The sequence below is a fragment of the Strongylocentrotus purpuratus genome, unplaced genomic scaffold, assembly GCF_000002235.5.
Source record: "Strongylocentrotus purpuratus isolate Spur 01 unplaced genomic scaffold, Spur_5.0 spur5_scaffold_8, whole genome shotgun sequence".
Classification (NCBI taxonomy): Eukaryota; Metazoa; Echinodermata; class Echinoidea; order Camarodonta; family Strongylocentrotidae; genus Strongylocentrotus; species Strongylocentrotus purpuratus.
Genome location: NW_022145614.1, coordinates 28,718,145 through 28,741,441, shown reverse-complemented (window position 1 = coordinate 28,741,441; position 23,297 = coordinate 28,718,145). Strand labels below are relative to the sequence as shown.

The following is a 23,297-nucleotide window of genomic DNA, read 5'->3' as shown; positions in this document are numbered from 1 at the left end:
TAATCAAAACTACATAAAATTAAACAAACAAATTTATATTATAGCGTCTTCTTGATGGGCAAGAGATTAAAACTGAGGCTGAGACGCATCTCTAGTTTTTTCTTTTCTTTCCTATATTTTGTGAGCGAGAATGTTGAATATAAGATGATAGGCGCGTTTCGAAGCCTCCTCCACAGTACCCAACCCCCAAAATAGCTTCCATGCAACAACAAAAAAACAACAAATAGACCTACCCCAAAAATCTTTTAAAAACATTGAAAATTATAACATGTGTAATTACGTGCGACCTCTAGCGCAATCTAGCTGCTATACGATCCCGTCGATACTTACACCGTGTATTATCGTCCAGCTATCTGCAGTCTGCTAGCCCGAATTGCCATGGCTGCAAGATTAGGATTACGAAGATATTTTTTGCTTTTTGGACAAAGTCAGATACTCAGGTACCAAGGTAGAGTGAGACAACTGCAAAACTCGTGGAAGGTAATATACGAGAAAGAATGGGTTGCTGTATTTTGACAAACAAATAGTTTGGTTTTACAGACAGACAGTGTGACTGTGACAGTGTGAGTCAATTGGATTGTATGTGTGTGATATGGGAATGACGCACCGCTCGTGTTGGTGATCGGTGTTTACTTGTCTTGTCATTGCACTGTAACATTTGGAGATACAGCTGCCAAGATGGTATATAAGAGTCAAATTAAGAAGAAGATAGGAACAAACTGGGCAGGCTGCAATTTAATGTCACTTTATGATATTTCAAGAAGAGAAGAGGAAAAGGTATTTGCTCAACCAAGGATGCACATACAGTAGACTAGAACTTTCTGCAGTTATTATTATGAGACCACTGCTCAAATTAGTATTGAGCTATCGCTCACATTTCAAAGGTAGAATTTGTTAATACAGTCAAAATTGATTAGTAACTTTTATCATGAAAATTCCTTACGTTGTAATAGAAGTAAGTTATGGAATGACCTAGACAATGATATGAAACTAAGTAAAACTGTTGATAAATATTAAAAAACTTTTGAAAAATGAAATGTTCATGCATTATAAAAAACACGCCCAATTAAATAATGAATAATTTGCTCCACATGTTTTGTAATGTTTTGTAATACTGTAAAGCACCAGCTAGGGGCGCCTAAGGACGCAGTGTCGCTTGACGCCATGTTCTATGTGCGTTCATGGCTGGTGCTTTATAATCTTTTTCTTGTATTTATATTTGTTCTCCCTTTAATAAGATTGTTTTTGTTAATTTCTCTAATTTTTCAGTATATTTGTCATCAGTAGTGTACTAGTGTATGTCAAAGTTGGTGCCCAAACCACAAGTCTGTATTCAAACTTCTTTAGGGGCTCCTAACCCCATATTTGTTTAAATATTTCATAGAATTATTGTTTATGTCAGTTATGGTTGAAATAAATTGAATTGAATTGAATTGAACCTGTATACAATAACTGCCTGCTGATAAAAACCACATTTATTTTTGAAAAGTGTTTCTCATTACATTAAAGGTAACTCAACATAAAGGCCCCTTTTCTTTGTATGGGTTTGACCATAAGTCAATACTAATGGGGCGTTGCAATCAATTGCAAATCCCCTAAGCCAAGCGTAAGTCTTGCGATTAATTGCAAATTTGCAATTGATCGCAACTCAACTTTCTTGTAAATACACAACATTTATTAGGCGCTTAATACGGGTGTCTCTAAGCCAACCATTGTCTGACTAAAAAATTATTTACCAAAACTTATAATAAACACACAAACTATAAATATGTTCTTTATTCAATAAATCATGCATATATATGAATAAAAATAAGAATGAGATCAAACATACATAAGGTCAAACATAGGATCGAACAAACAAGAAATAAGATGGTAACACCCCATTAGTAAGAGAGAGAGAGAGAGAGAGAGAGAGGGGGGAAATAAAAGCTAGATCTAGTTAACTTAATTTTATTGTCAAAACTTTAATCCTAACTAAATCCTAGAAAATTTAGGAGACTAGTGGGGCGTTGCAAGAAAGTTGAGTCGCAGTCGATTGCAAATATCAGTTGCAAATTTTGCTCTTGCAACGCCCCATTAGTCTTTCAGTTTAATGGCAAATATTTGATTCATAGTCAAGTTTACTAATTGCCTAAATCACATTGTGCTATCATTGTTACCAGGTATCAAGATTGTGGCAGGTGTGTGCCAGCCATTCTTCCAAGCTGAAACTAGGATCGTTTTTCTCAACGTCTCTGGCTGCATCTCGAGGATTCAGTCTCTGGTCTAGTGAACCAAAAGGTAGGAATTTAAGTAAGGTAGTTGGTGACGATCATCAGGGCTATTGCACTATTGTACAACACTTGCTCCTTCATTGATTGCCTTGTCAGTTGTGCTGATTTTCCTACACTGGGTTATTTCCAAACTTCCAGCTTGGACACAAATCCAACATTATAATTAACCCAAACCCTCACTCTAAATCTTAATGTAACATCAAAATGCAACCCTAAACCTAATCGTCTATTTTCAGACGAACTTAGCCTGAATCAATTTTCACCAGATAGAGCAAGTATGGGATTACCCTTCCCCTTCTGATGAACTGACATCACATCAAAGGAGTGACATTATTGGCTCACAGATATCATAGAGGCTTGTCTGAAGAAAATCACTCACTGAGTCCAAATAGATGGTAGCATAATGGTTGAGGTGTGACCTATAACTATTTCAATGCATTTCCCTCGAAATGAAATGAATGAATTTTTATTGTTCTGGTGGGACCAGCCTTTGAAAAGGGAGATCACACAACATTAGCTTTAAAAAATGGGTAATGAAAGCTTGAGACAAATGGGTCAAATATTGAGGTTAAAAACATTTGAAATTTGAGAGCTTTAACCCTAATAAGGCCGGGGGGGGGGGGGGGGGGGGGGCCCATTAAGGCCCCCCCTCCACAATTTTTCTGATTGCTTGGAAACGCATATGGATGGCGCCCCATCGCTCGCTGACTTTTTTCTTTCGAGTCTTGCCCATCTTTTAAAATAATTTTTTTGAAAATCGGACCTACGGTTACAAAGTCTCGTGACCTTTTGTCTTCGCATGTCAGCCCGAAAATCGCTCATTTTTGTGATTTGTGTACAAAACATATATGGAAAAGTCATTTTTCCTAAAAACAGATCATACATGGGTTATTGGGTCTTGTTTACAGTTTAGGTGGTTGTTTTGGGAGTCAAAATAGTTTAATTGTAGTAAGAAATGAAATACATAAGTTAAAAAAACAATGAAATACATAAGTTAAAAAAACAATGAAATACATAAGAAATTATCAAAACAAGGGATAACATAAGAAATAAGCTGGCTTTTCCAATTTTTCTTTGTCGTATTATTATTTAGAATGGTCTAATGAATGTATGTAGTGAAAAAGAATGCTTAAATATGAATAATATATGATTTATGGGTAAAAATGTGATTTGAATGACTTTATTTGCATAAATTACCATAAATATGCAAATGAGTGAATCTTTCAAAAAATTGAAATTATCATATTATTCTGTACACTTCACTTGACATGCGTGCAAATTTTCGCGGCAATCGGCCGCTAAGATTTTGAGATTTTGAGCATTATGAATATTTCCAGCAACTTGTATTAGAAGTATGTATTAGAAGCAACATCAAGTCCCTCAGTGCAATCTGTACCTTATACTGACTCAACATGAACATGGGTCATCATAATCAGATGCTCAAATTGTTCACACTATTATTAGAGTCGGTGCCAGCTGTCAAGCAAGTCCCTGTCTCTCCCGACGTCGCAGCAATGGATGAAGCGGATCGACTGTACGATGCCAACAAGTCTACTGAGCTGTACGACCATCTAGTACGCTTCAAGGACACTACCAACGATGAGCTTCTTTGGCGCCTTGCCCGGGCCTGCCGCTGTGTGGCTCAGCTATCCTGCACCAGCAAGGAGGACAAGAAGAGACTGACCTACGAATCGCTGGACTTCGCTCAGAGGGCCTTGAAGGCAAACGACAAGAACTTTGCTAGCCATAAGGTGACAAATAGAATGATGATGATGATGATGATGATGATGATGATGATGATGATGATGATGATGATGGCGATGATGATGATGATGGCGATGATGATGATGATGATGATGATGAAGATGATGGTGATGATGATGATGATGATGATGATGATGGTGGTGGTGGTGGTGATGATGATGATGATGATGAGGATGATGATGATGGCGATGATGATGATGATGATGATGATGGTGGTGATGATGATGATGATGATGATGATGATGAGGATGATGATGATGATGATGGCGATGATGATGAAGATGATGATGATGATGGCGATGATGATGGCGATGATGATGATGATGATGAGGATGATGATGATGACTAGAACTGCAATGGCATTGGAACGATTTGCATGCATTGATGTCCATGTGATGTACCTATGATGAAATTGCATCTCTTGGACTATCTAGAGCAATGCTTCTCAAAGCCTGGACCATGGTCCGCATCCTGACAGCAGGGCATGCCACTCTGGGCCGCCCTGGACAGAGCTTTCAGTTCCCTTATTTTAACGAAAATCCAGAATTTGAGAATTAAAGATTATAAAGGAATGGTAAGAAATACTGAAAAAGTGAAAATTTTCTCTCTCTTTTGTCATTTATTTAGCTTTAAAAACTGGGGGTCCAGGTGGGGCCAAATCAGTCCCCACCCCCCCCCCCCCCCTTGGCAGCCTTTAAACAAATTGAGAAAGGGTGAGAGAAAAATAATAATTGTCACCAGAGCATGTGTATGTCGGAGCACCCAAAGAGGCAAACGCTGATTGTACAAGGGTTGAAAGCAGAGATTCCATGCCATATAACAACGTGGTTGGTGTTCAGTGATACATACATAAAGACTTGTAAACCCTTATATCCTCCATCTAATGATCTCTTCACTCTTCCACAGTGGACTGCTATTTGCTTGAGTGAAGTGGGCGACTATGAGGGAATGAAGCAGAAGATTCTAAATGCATTCGTCATCAAGGAGCACTTCTTGGTAAGATACAGTTTTCTGACCTGCCTACATCTCGATGCCTTCAATCAAATTTGATATCCTATTTTGCTATTGTACATTTTTATACATGACTGCCCAACATACAATTTAATAAAATTAAAGTTATCATATGAGGTACATTCCAATTTCATATGTGCCTGTAATTCTGATAATCACCTACATTTGTTAAACCACTTCTTGATTTTACAGGTTCTTAAGCTAAGCCCTTATAGTAAAATAATTCTTGATGTGAAACTCTGATTTTTAACTACCAGGTAATGATATTATGATAATAACCTTGAGAGGCTAGTGAATGTATTGACACTTCCTAGTCCTACAAGTATGTAGTATTTGGTAGTGTCCAAGCTATGTCATCCCGTACGTTAAAGACCACATATACGATTTTAGTATATCTAGAAATTGAGCCCTTCCAAAGTTTTGATCAGACCAAACTAGAGTGAAGTAAATTTACATGTACCGGTATATATTTTGATCAATTTATATTTGTAACTCTAGAGTACCTGTATGCTTGCTAAGAATGGGACATCAACTGACCAAATACCTAGGACTTTCTTGGGTTACCAAGTATGCTTTTGTTGTGAATGTTGGTGTATTGGAATATACAGGAAGAGGTTACACAACATGCTAATACAGGTTTTCTCTTTGTGATCTTTTACAGCAAGCCATTGAATTGAACCCCAAGGATGCAACATCTGTACATTTGCTTGGTCTGTGGTAAGTATTGTAATCCTAAAGGTGACCCAACATTTGCACTTGGGATAGTGGCTCCATGATGAATTTCATCAAAGATGTAGGTTTAGGGGTAGAGACAAGTTGCAACAGGATTTTAGGTCAGGTTTAGGGTTAGGGTTGTAACAGGCTTTTAGATCATGTTGAGGGTCAGGGTAAAGGCTTGGGATAATGTTGGGTTCAGGGTTGGAGTTAAGAATAGGGCAGAAAATCGACGAGGAGCAATTCAAATAAATTGATATAAATGTGTCTAAAGATGTTGTAATTCCGTGCAAGATTGGATTGCAGTCAGTGAGTAAGATCCTATAATGTACAGAGGGCTCAACTTTACTAGATTAATGATATTTATTTACTTTTTTTTAAGGTATTTCACATTTGCTGATATGGCATGGTACCAGAGGAAAATAGCTGCCACCATCTTTGCCTCACCTCCTTCGGGAACATATGAAGAGGTATTTCAATTATTTTATTTCATTTAGCATGATTTTGATGTATTTATATATTTTACGTAACTGCTAGTAAAGAAAGCAAGGATAAAGTTTGGAGGTTTGCAACCAGAGGCTGAATGGCTTTGACCCTATTCCGCCCTATTTGACCCTTGACATGTTGACCCAAACCCCCTTCTCTACGGAGCAATAGCCCACTTTACACACTGCCCCTAGAGTCACCATTTAACATCCTACCCGAGAGGCGGGATGTCTTCCACTGCAACCTGCCCAAAACTATGGGATAGGGAATGGCCACATTGACACACAACTAAGGCTTTAGTTGTCTGCCTGGTTGGATTTGAACCCACGATCTTTGGTTTCAAAGGCAGACACTTTTAGCGACTGAGCCAACATGTCTTGTCATCGTTAATTGTTGAGGGGTGAGGGGAAATTGTCTAGGTGTATGTTTGTATATTTTTATGGGTAAATATCCTAGTGGGCAGTTACGTTGGGGATTATACTTCCAGTATCAGAAAAAATAAAAATAAAAAAAATATAAAAAAATAAAAATCATACATTTTTGTTTGTCTCTCTTTGTAGGCTCTGAGAATGTTTCTTTCTGCAGAGAAAGGTAAGAACAAAATATTTTTGACCTGACAATGCTAGGCAATACAGACTAAATGATTTATTTTTTTTTTGTTGGGGGGGGGGGGAGGCATAAAACAATACTTGATGATGAGGATTATCAGCAGTAACACCATCTTTCTGTTCAAACACATTCAAAGGTGTGAATTCCTCTAATACATAGTTATGTAGTTGTTGAAATGTATGACTTGTGAGGTAAGACTTTAAATGCTTTATGTATTCTATTTCACAGAGATATTTGCACTGATGTCTTAATTGTGCAAGATGAATAACAAATAGCATGTACATGTATTTGGCAAAATTTCTAAACAATGAAAGCAAATTTTTAATACACAGTGAAGCTTTATTTCATGAAAATGTAAATAAAAGATCATTTTGTGTTATTGTCATGTATTAAATTATATGTTGGAACAAAGTGATCTGACAAAACTATGTATTCCATTTTGGGGCGTCTTTTAGGTTTCAAGCATTGTTCATAGTTTTGCATATAATTTATACGCTTTTATCTGACAAGGTTTCCAGTTCCAACTTTTATGGTCCACTTTTCATGGAATGCTTTTATTTATTTTTTTTAGTTAGGAGTTACAAATTTGTATCAGAAATATTGGACAGGTGTTACTTATTCAATATACTTGTGAATAATATAGAGAGAATTTGAGTTGATTCTGTTCGAATTTATTCTCGATTATTACTGGAAAGATTACCTTTAGAACACATATTGACAAAGTTTTTCTGCTTTTTCAAATACTAGTTTCGCCCAACTTCTACAGCAAGAATCTGTTGATGCTGGGCAAGACATATCAAAAGCTGGGTGACAACAAGTCGGCTCTACTTTATCTGACCAAAACTCGAGATTACCCTCCCAAAACGGAAGAAGATAACCAGGTAGGTTCTATGTAGTAGGTGGTTAAGTAAATCCTCAAAAAACATTTATGTACATTTTTAGGAAAGCTTATGTCTACTGTATGATAAACTTTTCAGAATTAGTTTCTTTGTTACTCTCTTGCTTTTATATTTATTTATTTTTACTTAAATTGAGGGATGCAACTCAGTTTTACTGACTGAATCGCTATATAAATGATCAATATCTTAATGGAATGCTTGAAGATTATTTAAAACGATATGTCTGTTGAGAACCAGAAGGGTGCAACAGATCTGTGTTTATGATGTAATGCTCTCCAAATCTACTATAACTTTTTACTAGCGATCTATGTTATTTTTCTATATTGTGCTTTGTTTATTCTTCGTTCCATGATCAGTTCCCTTTTGATAATAAATTTAATTCTTTGTATTTTGCTTGAATTGAAGCGGGACTACACTACTTGTAGCTACTTGCGCCCTCTATACAGCCAACAATGCCTAAGTGGTACATGTTGATCCCCCATGATCCCCTTTTTCTTATGTTAATTGAGAGCTGATTTGATGAGATAACTAAACCACCTGCCAGTGACCACACCGGGAGGTCTAATCCCTCCTAGCCAAACTAGTGCAGATATGCTTCAAATAATACCTAACTTACCTATTTTTTAATTTTTTTTTTGCAAAATATTATATTGCACTCATAAGGTGGTATACTCTTTCTCCCCTTAATACTCCAGGTACTTGAGGAGGCTGTAGCAATTCTAGCATCAATGGGACACAAGTAACCATGACAACCATAGCACATCATAGGACCAACATGCCATCGTACTTCAAAAGTGTTCAAATAGATGCATATACACCTCAGTAAATTAGTGCAGTACAGTTGAACTGTTATGTAACAGAAATATTCTTGGTTTTTGTTTTTATATCTGGTTAGTGTATTAAAGACTAAGCTTGATGATGGAATAATAGTTTATGGATATTGCTCTTATTGTTGGATGTATATATTTTTGTCCTTCTAAATTCATGATTATTGTGATCTTGTACTATCTTTTAACCAGGGTAAGAGTGTAGGCATTGAATGCATACATACATTGTATCTCATGATGATCATGCTGATCATTCAAGCTTCCCGTGGTATATTTATTTTCATTATGTGTGTGCAATGAAAACGGTATCTACCGGTATTCCATTTTAACAGTCATCTATGTTTTTCCACTATCCTACATCATTTTGGATGAATTGTTCAGAGTTTATGATTAAAGATAAACTTGAGTTCTGGTAATGCGATTGCATTGTGAAAGAAAAGGTGTGGAATGGATCAGAAAAGTTGATCATATAGCATGTAAGTAATGGTGTGCAATGCAAGGTTCTGGAGTCATCAAAATCATCATAAATGTGGCAGAGTCTTGGTAAAATAACAATCACTTACACAGAAAGATGTATATTGGACAACACACATGGTGTCGGGGCTAGTACTACCCTGATTTCCTTATCTTTCTATGCTCATTACTCAGCCAGTATACATTTTCTTCCAAAATTGTTTGGCACATGACATTTATTTGTAATCTTGAGCATTCAGTGTAAGTTTCGTTAGATTCTGTGAGAATTCATTTTCTTTTTTTACCAGAACTCAAGTTTATCTTTAACAAAATATAATCTTATCATTAGATTTTCATGATAAGGTCTCTGGGTGGAAGTTTGTGCTATTGCTTGCAAATTACCAAGCCCTTTTTATTCCCAGTAATGATTTCATGATTTTTTTTCAGGTTTATTGTCATCTTGAATTAATCATCATCATCATCACCATCATCGCCTTCCTACATCAATTGTTAGAATGTCTGTTTCATATCATAGGAAGAAAATTCAATACTGAAGTTCTTTGCCCCCCTCCCCCAACCAGCTAGAAAGGGGCTTAAAATGACCTCATTGTCATGTACATCAGTTGTATTCAAGATAAGACCCTAGGTGTCCATTATTACATAGTTTGTGATCTAGAATTATTACCTGAAATATAAATGATATTGCTTGCAATGAAGGTTTATGGCAGTGAATAGTAATACCGGTAATCTACATTTACATATATGTACATTTGTTCCTGTTCTAGTGACCAGGGCTTGATAGCTTGATATTTAATGTGCATACTTTAAATTAGATTTCAATTCAGTTGTATGTGTAAATGATTCATGTATTATTTCAATCCTCAAAATTTCAGATTACTTCATGATATTAGACAATATTTCCAAAATTAATTGAACAGAATACGAGAGCTGTGTGTCTTTATCAAAGATTTTTTTTCCATTTGTTTTGGATGTTGAAAAGTTCAGTTTTCTTCTGCCAGGGTAATATTTCTTCCAATTTCGATTAGCATATTGAAGAAAAAATATACATATTTTCCCCCTCTATTACAGGAGAAAAAAGTAATTACCTTATGAATGATTCTAGCAGAGGCTTAGAATTCATTTTTTTTTTTAGTTGCAAATTTGTAAAATTCACAAGATAAAATGTACATCATGATTAGATGTCGTGTTGAATTGTCAATTTCCAAGAATTTGATTAAATTCTGAAATTTTATCCTGTATCATTGTGGTAAAATGTGTTGTTTGTCTGAAAATAATGTTGTGAATGTTACATACAGTGTTGTACTTGGAAGAGTCGAAAACAATATCTCCAATTGACATGTGCAACAAAACAAACACCTGCTACCAAAGCAAAATTCCAGGTAATTTTACCCTTTTATTTTGTAATAACATCATGAATACAGAAAGCAATGCTAAAGAATAATTAAAGGAATTGTCATATAAAGTAAACACATTGATTAGGCAATTTTTAACATTAGATTTAAACTATATACATTGATACGACACATGTAGTAATACAAACAAGCAATGGACTTATTATATCAGCAGGAAGTAATGGACACTAACGATGAAATCACAGAAGTTTTATCCTGATGATTGTTTAAGCAATGATGCTGGTGCTTTGGTAAGAATGATACAAAAACAATGAAATCACAGAAGTTTTATCCTGATGATTGTTTAAGCAATGATGCTGGTGCTTTGGTAAGATTGAAACACAAACAATGAAATCACAGAAGTTTTATCCTGATGATTGTTTAAGCAATGATGTTGGTGCTTTGGTAAGAGTGATACAAAAACAATGAAATCACAGGAGTTTTATCCTGATGATTGTTTAAGCAATGATGCTTGTGCTTTGGTAAGAATGATACAAAAACAATGAAATCACAGAAGTTTTATCCTGATGATTGTTTAAGTAATGATGTTGGTGCTTTGGTAAGAATGATACAAAACAATGAAATCACAGAAGTTTTATCCTGATGATTGTTTAAGCAATGATGCTGGTGCTTTGGTAAGAATGATACAAAAACAATGAAATCACAGGAGTTTTATCCTGATGATTGTTTAAGTAATGATGCTGGTGCTTTGGTAAGAATGATGCAGTTCAAGATATCATTTTCCACTTTTGTTAAATGCAACAAGATTTTCGGCTAAAGTGTGCCTTTAAACAATGTTGGCGACTTTTCATCTGTTCTTTTATTCTGTTTATCTAGATTTTTTTTGGGGGGAGCCTAAATTCTTGACAAAATGTTCATGTCTTACAGAAAATCTTATCACTTTACAATAGTGCCCTCGTCTCACATTCCTTTTAACACGATCTATACAGATTTTCATTATCTTGTTCCCAGATGATATAGATGACAGTGATAGTGTTCATGAGGATGTTTGCATACAGATCAGACAGGCAGATAAGCAGGTCTATCGAAAATTGAAATAATCTTTCAATGGGTTAGAATCGTCGTAATTTGACATGATTGAGTCTTTCTTGTACAAGTAATGCTCATACCAATGGTCTGAAACTCATGAAAGTGAGGAATGATGCTATATCAATTTGGAGTAATACATATAATGCAATTTAAACAACCAAACTTCCATATCGTAAACTATGAAATCGAGCATTTGAGGGACACTGTACAGATTCTGATAATAAACTAATAAAACGGCTTTATATCATTACCTAGTAGACACATTACATAACATGTATATAAAAGTAATAAACTAACATAGACTAGAATATACAAAATAAAGCTATGGTATTTGGCATAACAAAAAAGAAAAGAAAAACACTAGTTGCTGAGCTTACAAACGGGAGTCCATCAACAGATAGATACGGTTGAGTTCTGGGGAGAGGTGAAAAATAATTTGTAAGCGTTTTCGTTGTTATTATGCAAGTGTGGAAGAACATCAGAGAAAAAATGTTTCCTGAAAAGCATGGCTCTTCAAATGCCTTCTTATTCTAAATATGACAAGTAACAGTTTAAAAATGAGGCCCGATTTTTATGCCACATGTTCTTGTAGCCCATATACATCTTTCTGTGTACAGTGCATGTTACTTTACCAAGACTGGGCCAAAATTTATATCATTTTGATGACTCAAGAACCTTGCCGTACACACCAATACTTATATGCTACATGATCAACTTTTTTTCTGATCGATTCCACACTAATTCTTTCACAATGCAATCGCATGACCATGCAGAACTCAACTTTATCTTACTGGCAAATAAATCTTGACTTAAATTTCGCCTAAAAGTGAAGTCTTTCTGACATGCCCATGGCAAGTTTTAGGTTATGTACAGTACAAAATATGCGACAACAGCAAAATTTTGAAGTCCCACATGTAGAGAATCAGTTTATCATAATCGGGCTTGATCTATCATCTAGCTTTTTGGAAAAATATCTGTCATGCCTACCTATAAGCATATAGTACAGTCAGACCTGTATATAAAGATAGCTCAAGGGAGACAAGAAAAGCAGGTGGTCTTTACGTATATTGTCCATTCAGTTTTACAGAATACAGATGTGGGAAAATTTGAAAGATAAAAATAAAAACACCCAGATGTTGTTATCCTTCTGGTCACAGAAAAGACATGATTAGTTGTGAATCATTGTGACGTCGGACCAGTCAAAAGACCAAAAAAATCTGAATTTCAGTGTGAATTTCTTTTCCATAATTACCACAACTCCAAATTAGCTTAAAAAACAACATCATCATCCTATCTATTCCTCTTTATTTTGTTATATCACTGTTGTTTTGATATTCTTTGTATGAAAAATCTGCAATGTAGCCCACCGGCCACAAGGATATTTCATTTTAGATAATGAATGAACAAAGAGAACTATTTCCTTATTTTTATATAGAAACAAGTATCTAGGGTTGACAATCGCTGTGGGCTTGCTTCATCAAAAATATTGCAACTGGAGATTTAGGTCAGGTTTAGGGTTAGAGTTTGGTAGATTGTTGGTCAAAGACTGCTTTTCAGAATTCACTTGTGCAGGAAATTGACCGCGGAGCAATTGTCTTGAGAGCAATGTCTCAGAGAATCTTGAAACCTGGGACTTGTTTCACAAAACCCTTTTTCAATGACAAATGACTAACTGCTGATAACCAATCAGAAGCAAGGATATCAGTAGCGTATAACAAAATCTGTCACTTGTCACTGATGACAAGTTTTGTGAAACACCCCCCTGATCCTCTTCATTGCGAGGAGCGTTTCACTTGTCTGTGTCAGGGGCACCTTCTAGAATCCTCCTCTTCCACTCTTCGTAATCATCCTGCTTGGAACTGTTGCTATCCTGGCTGCTTTTAGATTGCTTCGGTGGACTTACACCATCTGTGTCAAAACCAAAGCCAGAGATTTGATTTTTACAATTGTCTGTTATATTAAGTTCCCGCTTAGTCTGAATACAGCACACGAAAAAGACATCCAAGTAATCACCATTTTCCTATTTCACTGTTTTGTGTATTTTCTGAAAACAGATATCAGTTTTCTATGATGTACAAGAATAACACTTGTGGTTGACTCCAGTAAATCTATATTCCTCCATATTCCTCCTAAAAGTTTTCAATGATGAACATGTACATATAACACTGTGACTTTTAATACCCAGTATATTCTTCTCGATTGCTACAGTACTAACATTTTTTATTGAATGGCCCTGAGTAAGAAAGTAAGAGAGTGTCAATCAAAATTTGGCAGGAGTGCAAATTCACATGATACTATATTTTATAATTATCAATTTTAAAACTTAGTTTAGTGGGCTTGAGTCAAAGTATGAAAGATAAAATGTCATTCTCACCTTCAAAAGATCTCTCTAAGTCATCCATCCATGAATTATGTCTTTTAGATTGTTTAGACTTCTTTTCACCTGCAAAACAATAAAACAAATTATACACAATATTGACATAACACTACAAAAAGATACGCCCCCCCCCCCCACCCCATCTTGGCTTATTTTGCAATCTAGACAAGGGTTTCACAATATTTATTTTAAACAAATATTTCAAGGCTTGGATCTATCATGGGTCCAGAATAAATGTACACAAAACAACAACAAGAACAATGTGCACTACTATTCTTGAAAACAAAATTAAAAAATCATAGAATATATTTATGTGTTCATTTCATGTATGCTTTTCCTGACAAAAATAACCCCATCTCTTTAATAAACACTTATGTGAACAATTCAATGGGAGACATCAGAAATGACATCAGAAATGACATCAGACATCAGAAATGACTACCGGTAAACTTTAATAACTCAAATTCCACCACACTTACCGAATATCTGAGTGGCGTGCTTTTCCATCTCTGCACACAGCTTGTCAAAAGTACCTCTTCTCACACCCGTCATTTCAACAAGCTTTGTCTTGTCCACTTTAATCTTTTGGCGCCTTAAAGGAAAGGAAGAAACATTAGGGGGAAATGTACATATGTAATCATAATAAAATAACATAAAGTGGAAAGGGAAAAGACCACATACAAGATCTTCTTCTTATCGAGTCACTACACAAGTCCTGTCCAGTGGTCCACACAGGCTTTGGCACAGCAATTCACGGCTTCCAGGTCATCTCTGGTGCATGGCTCTGGCAGGAGTGGGCAGACTAGCAGGTGTTCCATTGTTTTTCCTGGCCGCATTCATAGTAATAGTAGTTGTTGTTGTAGGAGTAGTAGTAGTAGTAGTTGTAGTACTTAGTAATAGTAGGAACAACAACAATATTTAATAGGTACATGTAGTAGTAGTAATAGTAGTTGTAGTAGAAGTAGTAGTAGTAGTAATAGTAGGAACAACAACAATGTTTAATAGGCACAGTGACCTTTCTTTTTCATGTAGTAGTAGTAGTAGTAGTTGTAGTAGAAGTAGTAGTAGTAGTAATAGTAGGAACAATATTTAATAGGCATAGTGACATTTCTTTTCCATTAAGTCACTTCTTTTATATCTCATTTGAGCTATAGACACACTTGGTCATATCATAATATGAAATACACATAAGTTTTTGCATTTGCAGTTAAGTAATCCAGTTGATTTTGATAGAAGCAGAAAAAAAAAACAGATTAGAGTCAGCAGTGGATTACAGAAAGAAAAATAGATCTGTAAGGTTAAACTTTAAAGGTACTATGTCCCATTTGCAGTCAACATCTAAATTGTAGAACTTTGCAGGAATTATGAATATGTCACGTATGTCCTATCTGTGAAATTCAAACGTTAGCAGTGTCCTAATATTCAAATTAAGCAAGGAAACTCGTTTACATTCTAGACTACACTGTCAGACACTATTGAGTGACTGACTGATTTCTTTTTTTCTTTGGTAATAATATACAGAAAATTAGCTGAAAAGGATACTTGAGCATTTTTGACTACATCAACAACCAACTTCTTGTAATGGCTAAAATTAGACGGATTGAATCTTTTCACAGCACAAAACGTACGACCATTCGGTACAAGGGTCTGTAAATTGGACCATTACTTAAATGATTGCAATCACTACAGTAGATTTGACAACTATTGCTTGTTATCTGCCACTAAAAGCCATTTTCAAGCCCTTTCATTATAAGGGATGTTCTAAATTAAGTATTATCTTTAAAATTAATTGGAATTTAACCTTTTTCATTTGTTTGGCCTGCAAATGGGACATAGTGCCTTTAAGAGTTTTGATAGTGAATAAGGACGAAGCTTACTTGCATATGGTGTATAGAGCAGCCCCACTGAATAGAGGTTTGCTGAAATCAACACCATCTATTGAAGCTTCTGATGCCTTCTCTTCAAACTCCTTGCGATAGCTGTCAAAAAGAGAGGCAAATTTGATCTTTAATTCACTTTTTGCAACTAGAATGCTAGCCATGTGCAAGTGAAGTACCTGTGAGTAATTGACAACCCTGCATGTTGTAAATAAATATAGTACAAGAACCAACATGGACTTTTGCAAATTGTGTTAGATGTGATTGAAACCATTATTTGCAAGCAACTTGACCTTGCTGTATGTTTTTTGATTCATCCAGACCATCCACAAATGCAGGTAAATTTGTGGGTCGTCATTCAAGTACATAATTAACACAACCTTCGTTTTTAATTTCAAGAATGCATGAGAATTAGAACTCATTCATAGACATTAGGATCCATATTTCCATTTAGCACGAGTCTGAAGGCACCTACAAAAAAGGACTCCTAATACAGTAGTTGGTAACTTTGTACAACATATATATGCTCATATAAAAATCAGCTCCTTAGTCAATTTTTTATACAAACGTAATTACATGTATTATGAATGGGGGCTATCTAATGGTGAGCCGATGTCATTGCAAAATTTATCTTGATCATTTGGTTTCTTAAGCATTCATTGTACCTGTTAATGGTATTAAAGTGTTTTATAAGAAATATTTATTATCAGTAGTAGTGGTAGCAGTTTTTGTTATTATTGTCATTATTATTACTATTATTATCATTTTTACTCTTATTCTTGTTATTATCAATGATAATATTATTGTTATTATCATTATCAATCTTAGTGTTAGGTTTTATAGTAATAATAACAATTCATAGTTACTTAGTATGAAATGTTGCGATAAACAATCATATATTTGGGATGTCTTTTTTCATGCCACTAGGTTTTGCTCAACTACCTAGCGAAACCTACCTCTGAAGGACCAGGTTTGCATGTTCCACTACTCCTACACATCCAAACTGAACGGCTAGATCTCTGATTGTCACGGTGGGGTTCAGGCCCAGGAGGGTCTGTAATGTCTTGAAGGAATTTGCGTAGACTTTCTTGTTAACGCCAGACAGCTGGACGGCCGATTCCTGGATGAAATGGTCAAATATTGTAGCAGATTCTAAGATACTGATTTACATTTAATTGAAACAATGAATTCTATTTGTTGGCTGAATCAGTGTGAATATATAGCACAATATGTATATTGATCCTGTCAGACAGAACATGTAGCACATAGCCAGATAGTCTTTTCTTGTTCATTTAAAGACCGTCAACACTACTGGGCCAGAAGGGATTAGACCACACAGCAAGGTCACTGACAGGTGACCATCTCATTAACTCAGCTCTCAACTAACATAATAAAAAGAGGATCATGGGGGACCAACAGGCACCGATTGGGGAAGTTTTCTATATAGAGGGAGCAAGTAGCTACAAACTTAGACAGTGGGGCTTTAACATAAGAAGAATAACGTTTATCACATGCATTCTATTCCAAAGTAAAATGGTTGCAACCGGTAGTTAACAGCTTGGTTTGTATGGCACTCTTAATACTAACTGCAGTACAAGACTTGTAAACATGACTTTGTAAACACCAATTACACGATACGAATTGAGCCAAACAAGCAAATAAAGAAGAAGAAGAAAAAACTACAACAAAAGAACAGGAGAAAGACATAATTCCTATTTTCTTTCATCTTAACAATGATCAAATAGATGAAAGAAAAAGGATAGGGTCTAAACCTACAGGCGTATTGCCAGTTGTAACTGACCAAAACAAGGGTATTAATTAATTTAAGTCAATGATGATCGCAGATCTCCGTAATAGCGGAGGGAGAATAAGGTGATGATGATGATGATGAGGGATGACTTAATCCCCTTCAATCAACACTCTTTACCTTGTTGATGGGATGTTTATGTTCGGCAGCTGCCAATTCAAAGCACATGACTGCCTGACAAGAACCACTCAGTGTGAAGGACGTGCAGCGTAATTGAATCAGTCTGTTCAGTTCCTGGGCTCTCCTTTTTGTTGAAAGAAAGGCAGAGACATTATACAAACATTAAATGCTGAATACTTTTTGATGACCAAACTTAAATTTATATTTTTAAACTCATATAAAAACAAATGAAACTTTCAGGTCAGGATTGAAAAATCATGACTTTAATCCTGTTAATGAAATTGAAAAGCTAAGGCTTGACTTGGAACATGTTGAAGTCAATGAATAATTCTATTTTATTTATCCTTTGAATCTACCCCCAAAACCCTAGATCTGGTCTATATATATAGTACTCTTAACATTTTACATTTTAGAGTACCTACTCTAGTGGAGTCTAGACGTCTTCAGCCTCAGCATCAGTATACGGAAGTGTGAGGTGATCCTGTTGAAACTTTCGGTCATTTCATTGAGTGTAGACCGAATTTTCCGTCTCTTTCGTTCGTTAGCCTCTTATTGGGGTAGGGTTGGCTCTCTCTTTAGAGACGGAAACCGTCTATACACATTCCCTTGATAACGCCACGGCCATTTCAGGTCGTAGCGTTTTGCCCCCAAAATGTCATTTTACCTCATGCATTGATTATTTAAAATTAGGAGAAGGTTATACTACATCGGTTCCACTTACCAACTTGACTGAAATAATCCGTTTAATGGTCCCTTTTAAGGAAATTATGGGTCAAAATCAACATCCATGTTGAAATCTTGCAAGCCGTGTTAAACTCTCGCTGCGCACGGAGTCATCTAAATCAATCTCATCCCTTCTAGTCTACACCGAAGGCAAAACGATTATGAAGGAAAAACTGTGCGCCATCTACACGTTCGTAATGGCGTTATCACAGTTTTATATAGTATAATATATATATATATATTATAATAGTATATTATGTAGTATAACCTTCTCCTAATTTTAAATAATCAATGCATGAGGTAAAATGACATTTTGGGGGATTTTGGGGGCAAAACGCTACGGCCTGAAATGGCCGTGGCGTTATCAAGGGAATGTGTATAGACGGTTTCCGTCTCTAAAGAGACAGCCGGCCGACCCTACCCCAATAAGAGGCTAACGAACGAAAGAGACGGAAAATTCGGTCTACATTGAGTGGTGCTTCGTTCTATTAAACCTTAGTATTCTTTACCTTTACCTTTACCGCAAATACTGGAAGAATGCTGAGACAGCAGTCGAGCTTCCAGGTCTATCTTCTTTTACTCATACTCTTTAATAATAATTCTCATTATATGCAAGGGAGGCAGAGGGGCAAGAGGTTGCATCTTGACTGGACAATGTACCATGTACAATGTCCCAGGAGCAAAGAAATTGAAAAAATCAGTTCGAGTATTGAGAGATATGACACTGTTCCTTCCAGCAACGATCAAGCCTGGTTTTGAAGGCGTCTATGGTGGGAGCCTGAACTACTACTTCAGGCAGAGAGTTCCAGTCGTCAATCACCTATTCTATTTGAAAATCATAATGCTAAACGTAATCAGTTTCAGGACTACACACCAATTGCACCTTCAAGAAAGATTACCGAGAGTCCTTTTCATTTTCAGGACTCCTCAATCCTCCCTCTCTCTCTCTCACACATGGTGCATCCGCAAGCCTAAGGCTAAGCCGACTGTATAATCAGTTTGTATACTGTAACTATTACTATTACAAATTGGTATCATTTGCTAGCCTAGACTATAGGCCTAGGGCTAGGCCTATATCAAAGTTTTAGCACAGCAGCTCAGCTGACTCACCTCAATATTTTTGCAGAGGATATTCCTATTTTTAACCCAAGATTTTTCACGGCCTGATTATCCATCGTGGTTGAGTTTTACGTAGCTGTGCAGTGACGGGAATTGCGTCTAATCGATTTGTCCTCGATCTGCATGTACTATGTAGCAGCCACATGCACAGCAGCCAATATACGGGACTGTACCCTGCTGTATAGTTCTGCAGTGTGCAGTGTACTGTCGTCCAGCAATGTCTATGTTAAGAAACAGATCAGACTAGAATCTCAATCCAAGCTAATAATAAGGTCTGATACGAAGTCCATGCACATCATGCAAGACATCGTGACTGATGCCAGACGGCTCGGGTCAGATCCAAATGTAATAGAGACGGAGTTTAAAGGCCTCTCTCATTAACTAAAGAGAACAAATATTGTGAACTTCCAAATCCGCGCGGTACACTTCCGGGAATTTCCCTAAAACTAGAGTGCGGAATCAAGACCAATGGTGAGTCTTCTATCAAACGAGGTTAGACATCTATAGCCAATCAAAATTGTCAATTAATATATTTTCGCAGTGGCTCCGCCTACTTTGTACGCCATGTCATGGGTCAATGATGCACTTTGAGAGTGATTCGTGAAACAACTTTACTTGTCGGAGATATTTTTATTACATGTACCATCGAAAAATCACGATGGTAAGTCCACTCCAAAAATAATTTGCTTTTAATAGATGCAGGAAAACAAGAAAACCAGAGCAAAACAAAAATGAGTAGACGGATAACCTTACTAAATAAGGAAGATATGAATCTTTTTAAAGGTATGAAAACCTATGGAACTTAGAAAATATCACTACACAAATTGCCAATTTGGTTATCAGTTTTTGACGTCATGTCTCTATTTATCGATTGCTTTATATATTTTTATCCATTAATTTCCCTTTTTATCCCCCCAAAAGGTGATTTTCCATGCCTTTGCCCAGGTTATATGATTTGTATAGCGTGCATGACATTTCATAAAATCTTTTATGAACTTTGAAGAATTGGTACTATTTTCTGAATATTGTATTGTCATCATCATTGATTTTTATATAAACAAATTATCAAAATTCACATTTTTCATGATTTCACTGGAAAATAATTACTCTTTATTAGTGCATCCACAAAAAAACATATTATTTTCAATATAACTCGGATGCTGGTGTGAGGAAATCAGATTTTTTAGGGCGAAAATTGGGAATTTGTATTATCAATATATAAAGAAAATAATAAGTGGATAGTAAGACAATGACGTCATAAATGTTATGTAACTGTTCTGATGGACATCAATATTAATGAGTTTATTGAACGTTTAATGATGGAGGCGAGATACATCATTCAAGTAGTTCCCTTCCCATCGTTACCAGGCACGTAGCCACGGGGGGGGGGGGGGGGGGGGGGACGCCCCCCAAAAATTCCAAAATCGGTTGAATTTTTTTAGTGTTCTAGTCACCAAATGCGGAATCTTAGGTAAAATTTCATGCTGAAACAGAAAGGCATTAAAAATAGAAAAAAATATGCCAAAAGTGCCCAGATTTTATGTTTGAGGGGCCACCAGTATTTTGTATGCATAAATATAATATACGAGCTCAGTGTTATATACTCTGAGTTCCTATGGGATTATATTGATTTAGATGGTCATATCTCAGCCTATACTTAACATATTCAATTGGTTTTCGACATTATTTTGGACATTATTTTTGATGCTCTTCATTACAACAAGTTAATACGCGTCAGGGGACAAAACCTAATGAGGTATGACGTATTTGTTTTCATTTACATACAGCCAATCAGAGCCCATTGGGGGTACTGATTAATGAATATTCATATAACTATCACGAGTTGACCTTATTCGCATACGCGCAATGTAAAACAGATTAAACCAATTAGCGCGTAGTGTGCACATTGCATACGCGCGCGCGCGCCGCGAATTTTTTTTCCGTACTCGAGAGAGCAAAAATCCCATGTGCGCATGCGCGTGGACTTATGATTTCTCTGCTACTTCCCATACGAAATGTACATGTATTCGCATGTACTGTGCACGATTCGCGTTCTACGAGTAAACGATGGCATAGTAGTCTTCAAACACAGACTCTGATTTGCCAGTTTGACAAATCAATATGCGTATGTGTCGCGATGTGCTTATTCAAGTCTGTGTAGTTGTATGATTCAGACCCAGTAGTGCATATGGAAATACATTGCAACTTGTATAGAATGGTATAGTAGTCTGCAAGCACAGACGCTAATCTGACAGTTTAACAACATACTAGTAGTGTGCTGAGAAGTACTTTATTCAAGTCGCCAACTTGTATAGAATGGTATAGTAGTCTGCAAGCACAGACGCTAATCTGACAGTTTGACAACATACTAGTAGTGTGCTGAGAAGTACTTTATTCAAGTCTGCGTAGATGTATGATTCAGACCCTACTGGTGCGTGCGTTAGAAATGCATCTCAATGTGTAGAGTGTAGTATAGTAGTCTGCAAGGACATAATAATATATTGTGTATTGATGAGTAGTGATTTTATGCAAGTTTGTGTAGTTTAATGATTCCAGACCCCATGGTAGGCCTATGTATTGTGCCACTGCTCTCTCACACTCTTTCTCTCTCTCTCTCTCTCTCCATATCTCTCTCTCTTTCTCTCTCTCTCTCTCTCTCTCTCTAGCCCTCCCTCCAGTATGCTCGCACTCTCTGTATTACTTTTATTTATAATCATGGTCTGCTGAGAGCCAGAAGGATGTTAACTCTTAACACAACGAATGCCCTTCTGGCTCTGAACAAACCCACACACCATGAGGTCATTTATTGGCCTTCTCAAAACCGTCATTCTGTAATAATATTTCTAACTTTGGTCTAATAACTCCTTTGTCAGTATAATCCATGGTCAAATTAATAATAAAATCGTGATAGAACAAACACACATGATGAAATAAATGATTCAATCATCTTGATTGTGGGCACGAACGGAAAGACAAAGCAAGACAAATATTCAGTTGTAAAATTGATTCGACACATTCCGCACTTAGGCCTAGCTATTCAATTTGGGATGCATTTCTGTAAGCACTAAAATGTCTGAATCATACAACTACTCAGACTTGAATACTAGTACTATTGCTACGCACGATATATGCGTAATTGTTTTGTCAAACTGGCAAATCAGAGTCTGTGTTTGAAGACTACTATGCCATCGTTTACTCGTAGAACGCGAATCGTGCACAGTACATGCGAATACATGTACATTTCGTATGGGAAGTAGCAGAGAAATCACAAGTCCACGCGCATGCGCACATGGGGTATTTGCCCTCTCGAGTACGGAAAAAAAATTCGCGCGCGCGCCAGCCGTTGAGAGCCGTTGGGAGGTCATAAGGAATGAATATTTATGAAGTGATCACGCGCTAACCTTATGCGACATCATACTCTAACGATAGTTATCCAATCAGCATCACGTATTACAATTGTTGCACGCGCATGCTATTGTGTGTACACCTATGGCATGGGCAAAATGGCCTTGCTAGCTAGTCGGATTGACAAGGTTTATGAATATTGACAAGGTACCTATGGCGAATTTTTGCAAATTGCCACGAAATTTCTCATGAATATGCATAAGGATCTGTTGCAACTACCTATGTAGGTTTTTTTGTGAATGAACAACGTGTCGACAGTGAAACGCCCCGCCAAAGTTGGAAATCCGGTTGGAAATATTCCACCTCGCGTCAATGTGAAAACGCGTGTTGTGGCAGGCTAATTGCCCTAGAAAGTGCCCTGTAAGCTATTT

At 36.4% G+C, this 23,297-nt stretch overlaps 2 protein-coding genes across 2 annotated transcripts; one reads left to right on the top strand and one right to left on the bottom strand.

The window, feature by feature from the left end:
* The first annotated feature begins 312 nt into the window (after positions 1 to 312).
* LOC588517 (regulator of microtubule dynamics protein 1) lies at positions 313 to 9,044 on the top strand. The gene is made up of 9 exons (XM_030975322.1): positions 313 to 480; positions 2,163 to 2,280; positions 3,738 to 4,024; positions 4,944 to 5,033; positions 5,710 to 5,765; positions 6,145 to 6,232; positions 6,809 to 6,839; positions 7,605 to 7,738; positions 8,452 to 9,044. The coding sequence occupies exons 1-9, from the start codon at positions 379 to 381 to the stop codon at positions 8,497 to 8,499; spliced, it is 954 nt and encodes a 317-aa protein (XP_030831182.1). The 5' UTR covers positions 313 to 378; the 3' UTR covers positions 8,500 to 9,044.
* A 3,761-nt stretch (positions 9,045 to 12,805) lies between these two features.
* LOC588540 (origin recognition complex subunit 6) lies at positions 12,806 to 19,962 on the bottom strand. The gene is made up of 7 exons (XM_030975321.1): positions 19,513 to 19,962; positions 17,680 to 17,803; positions 16,709 to 16,872; positions 15,753 to 15,854; positions 14,355 to 14,467; positions 13,873 to 13,941; positions 12,806 to 13,406 (listed from the first exon to the last, which is right to left on the bottom strand). Exons 1-7 carry the CDS (start codon positions 19,575 to 19,577, stop codon positions 13,288 to 13,290), a joined length of 756 nt encoding a protein of 251 aa, XP_030831181.1. The 5' UTR covers positions 19,578 to 19,962; the 3' UTR covers positions 12,806 to 13,287.
* Between the last annotated feature and the right edge of the window lie 3,335 nt (positions 19,963 to 23,297).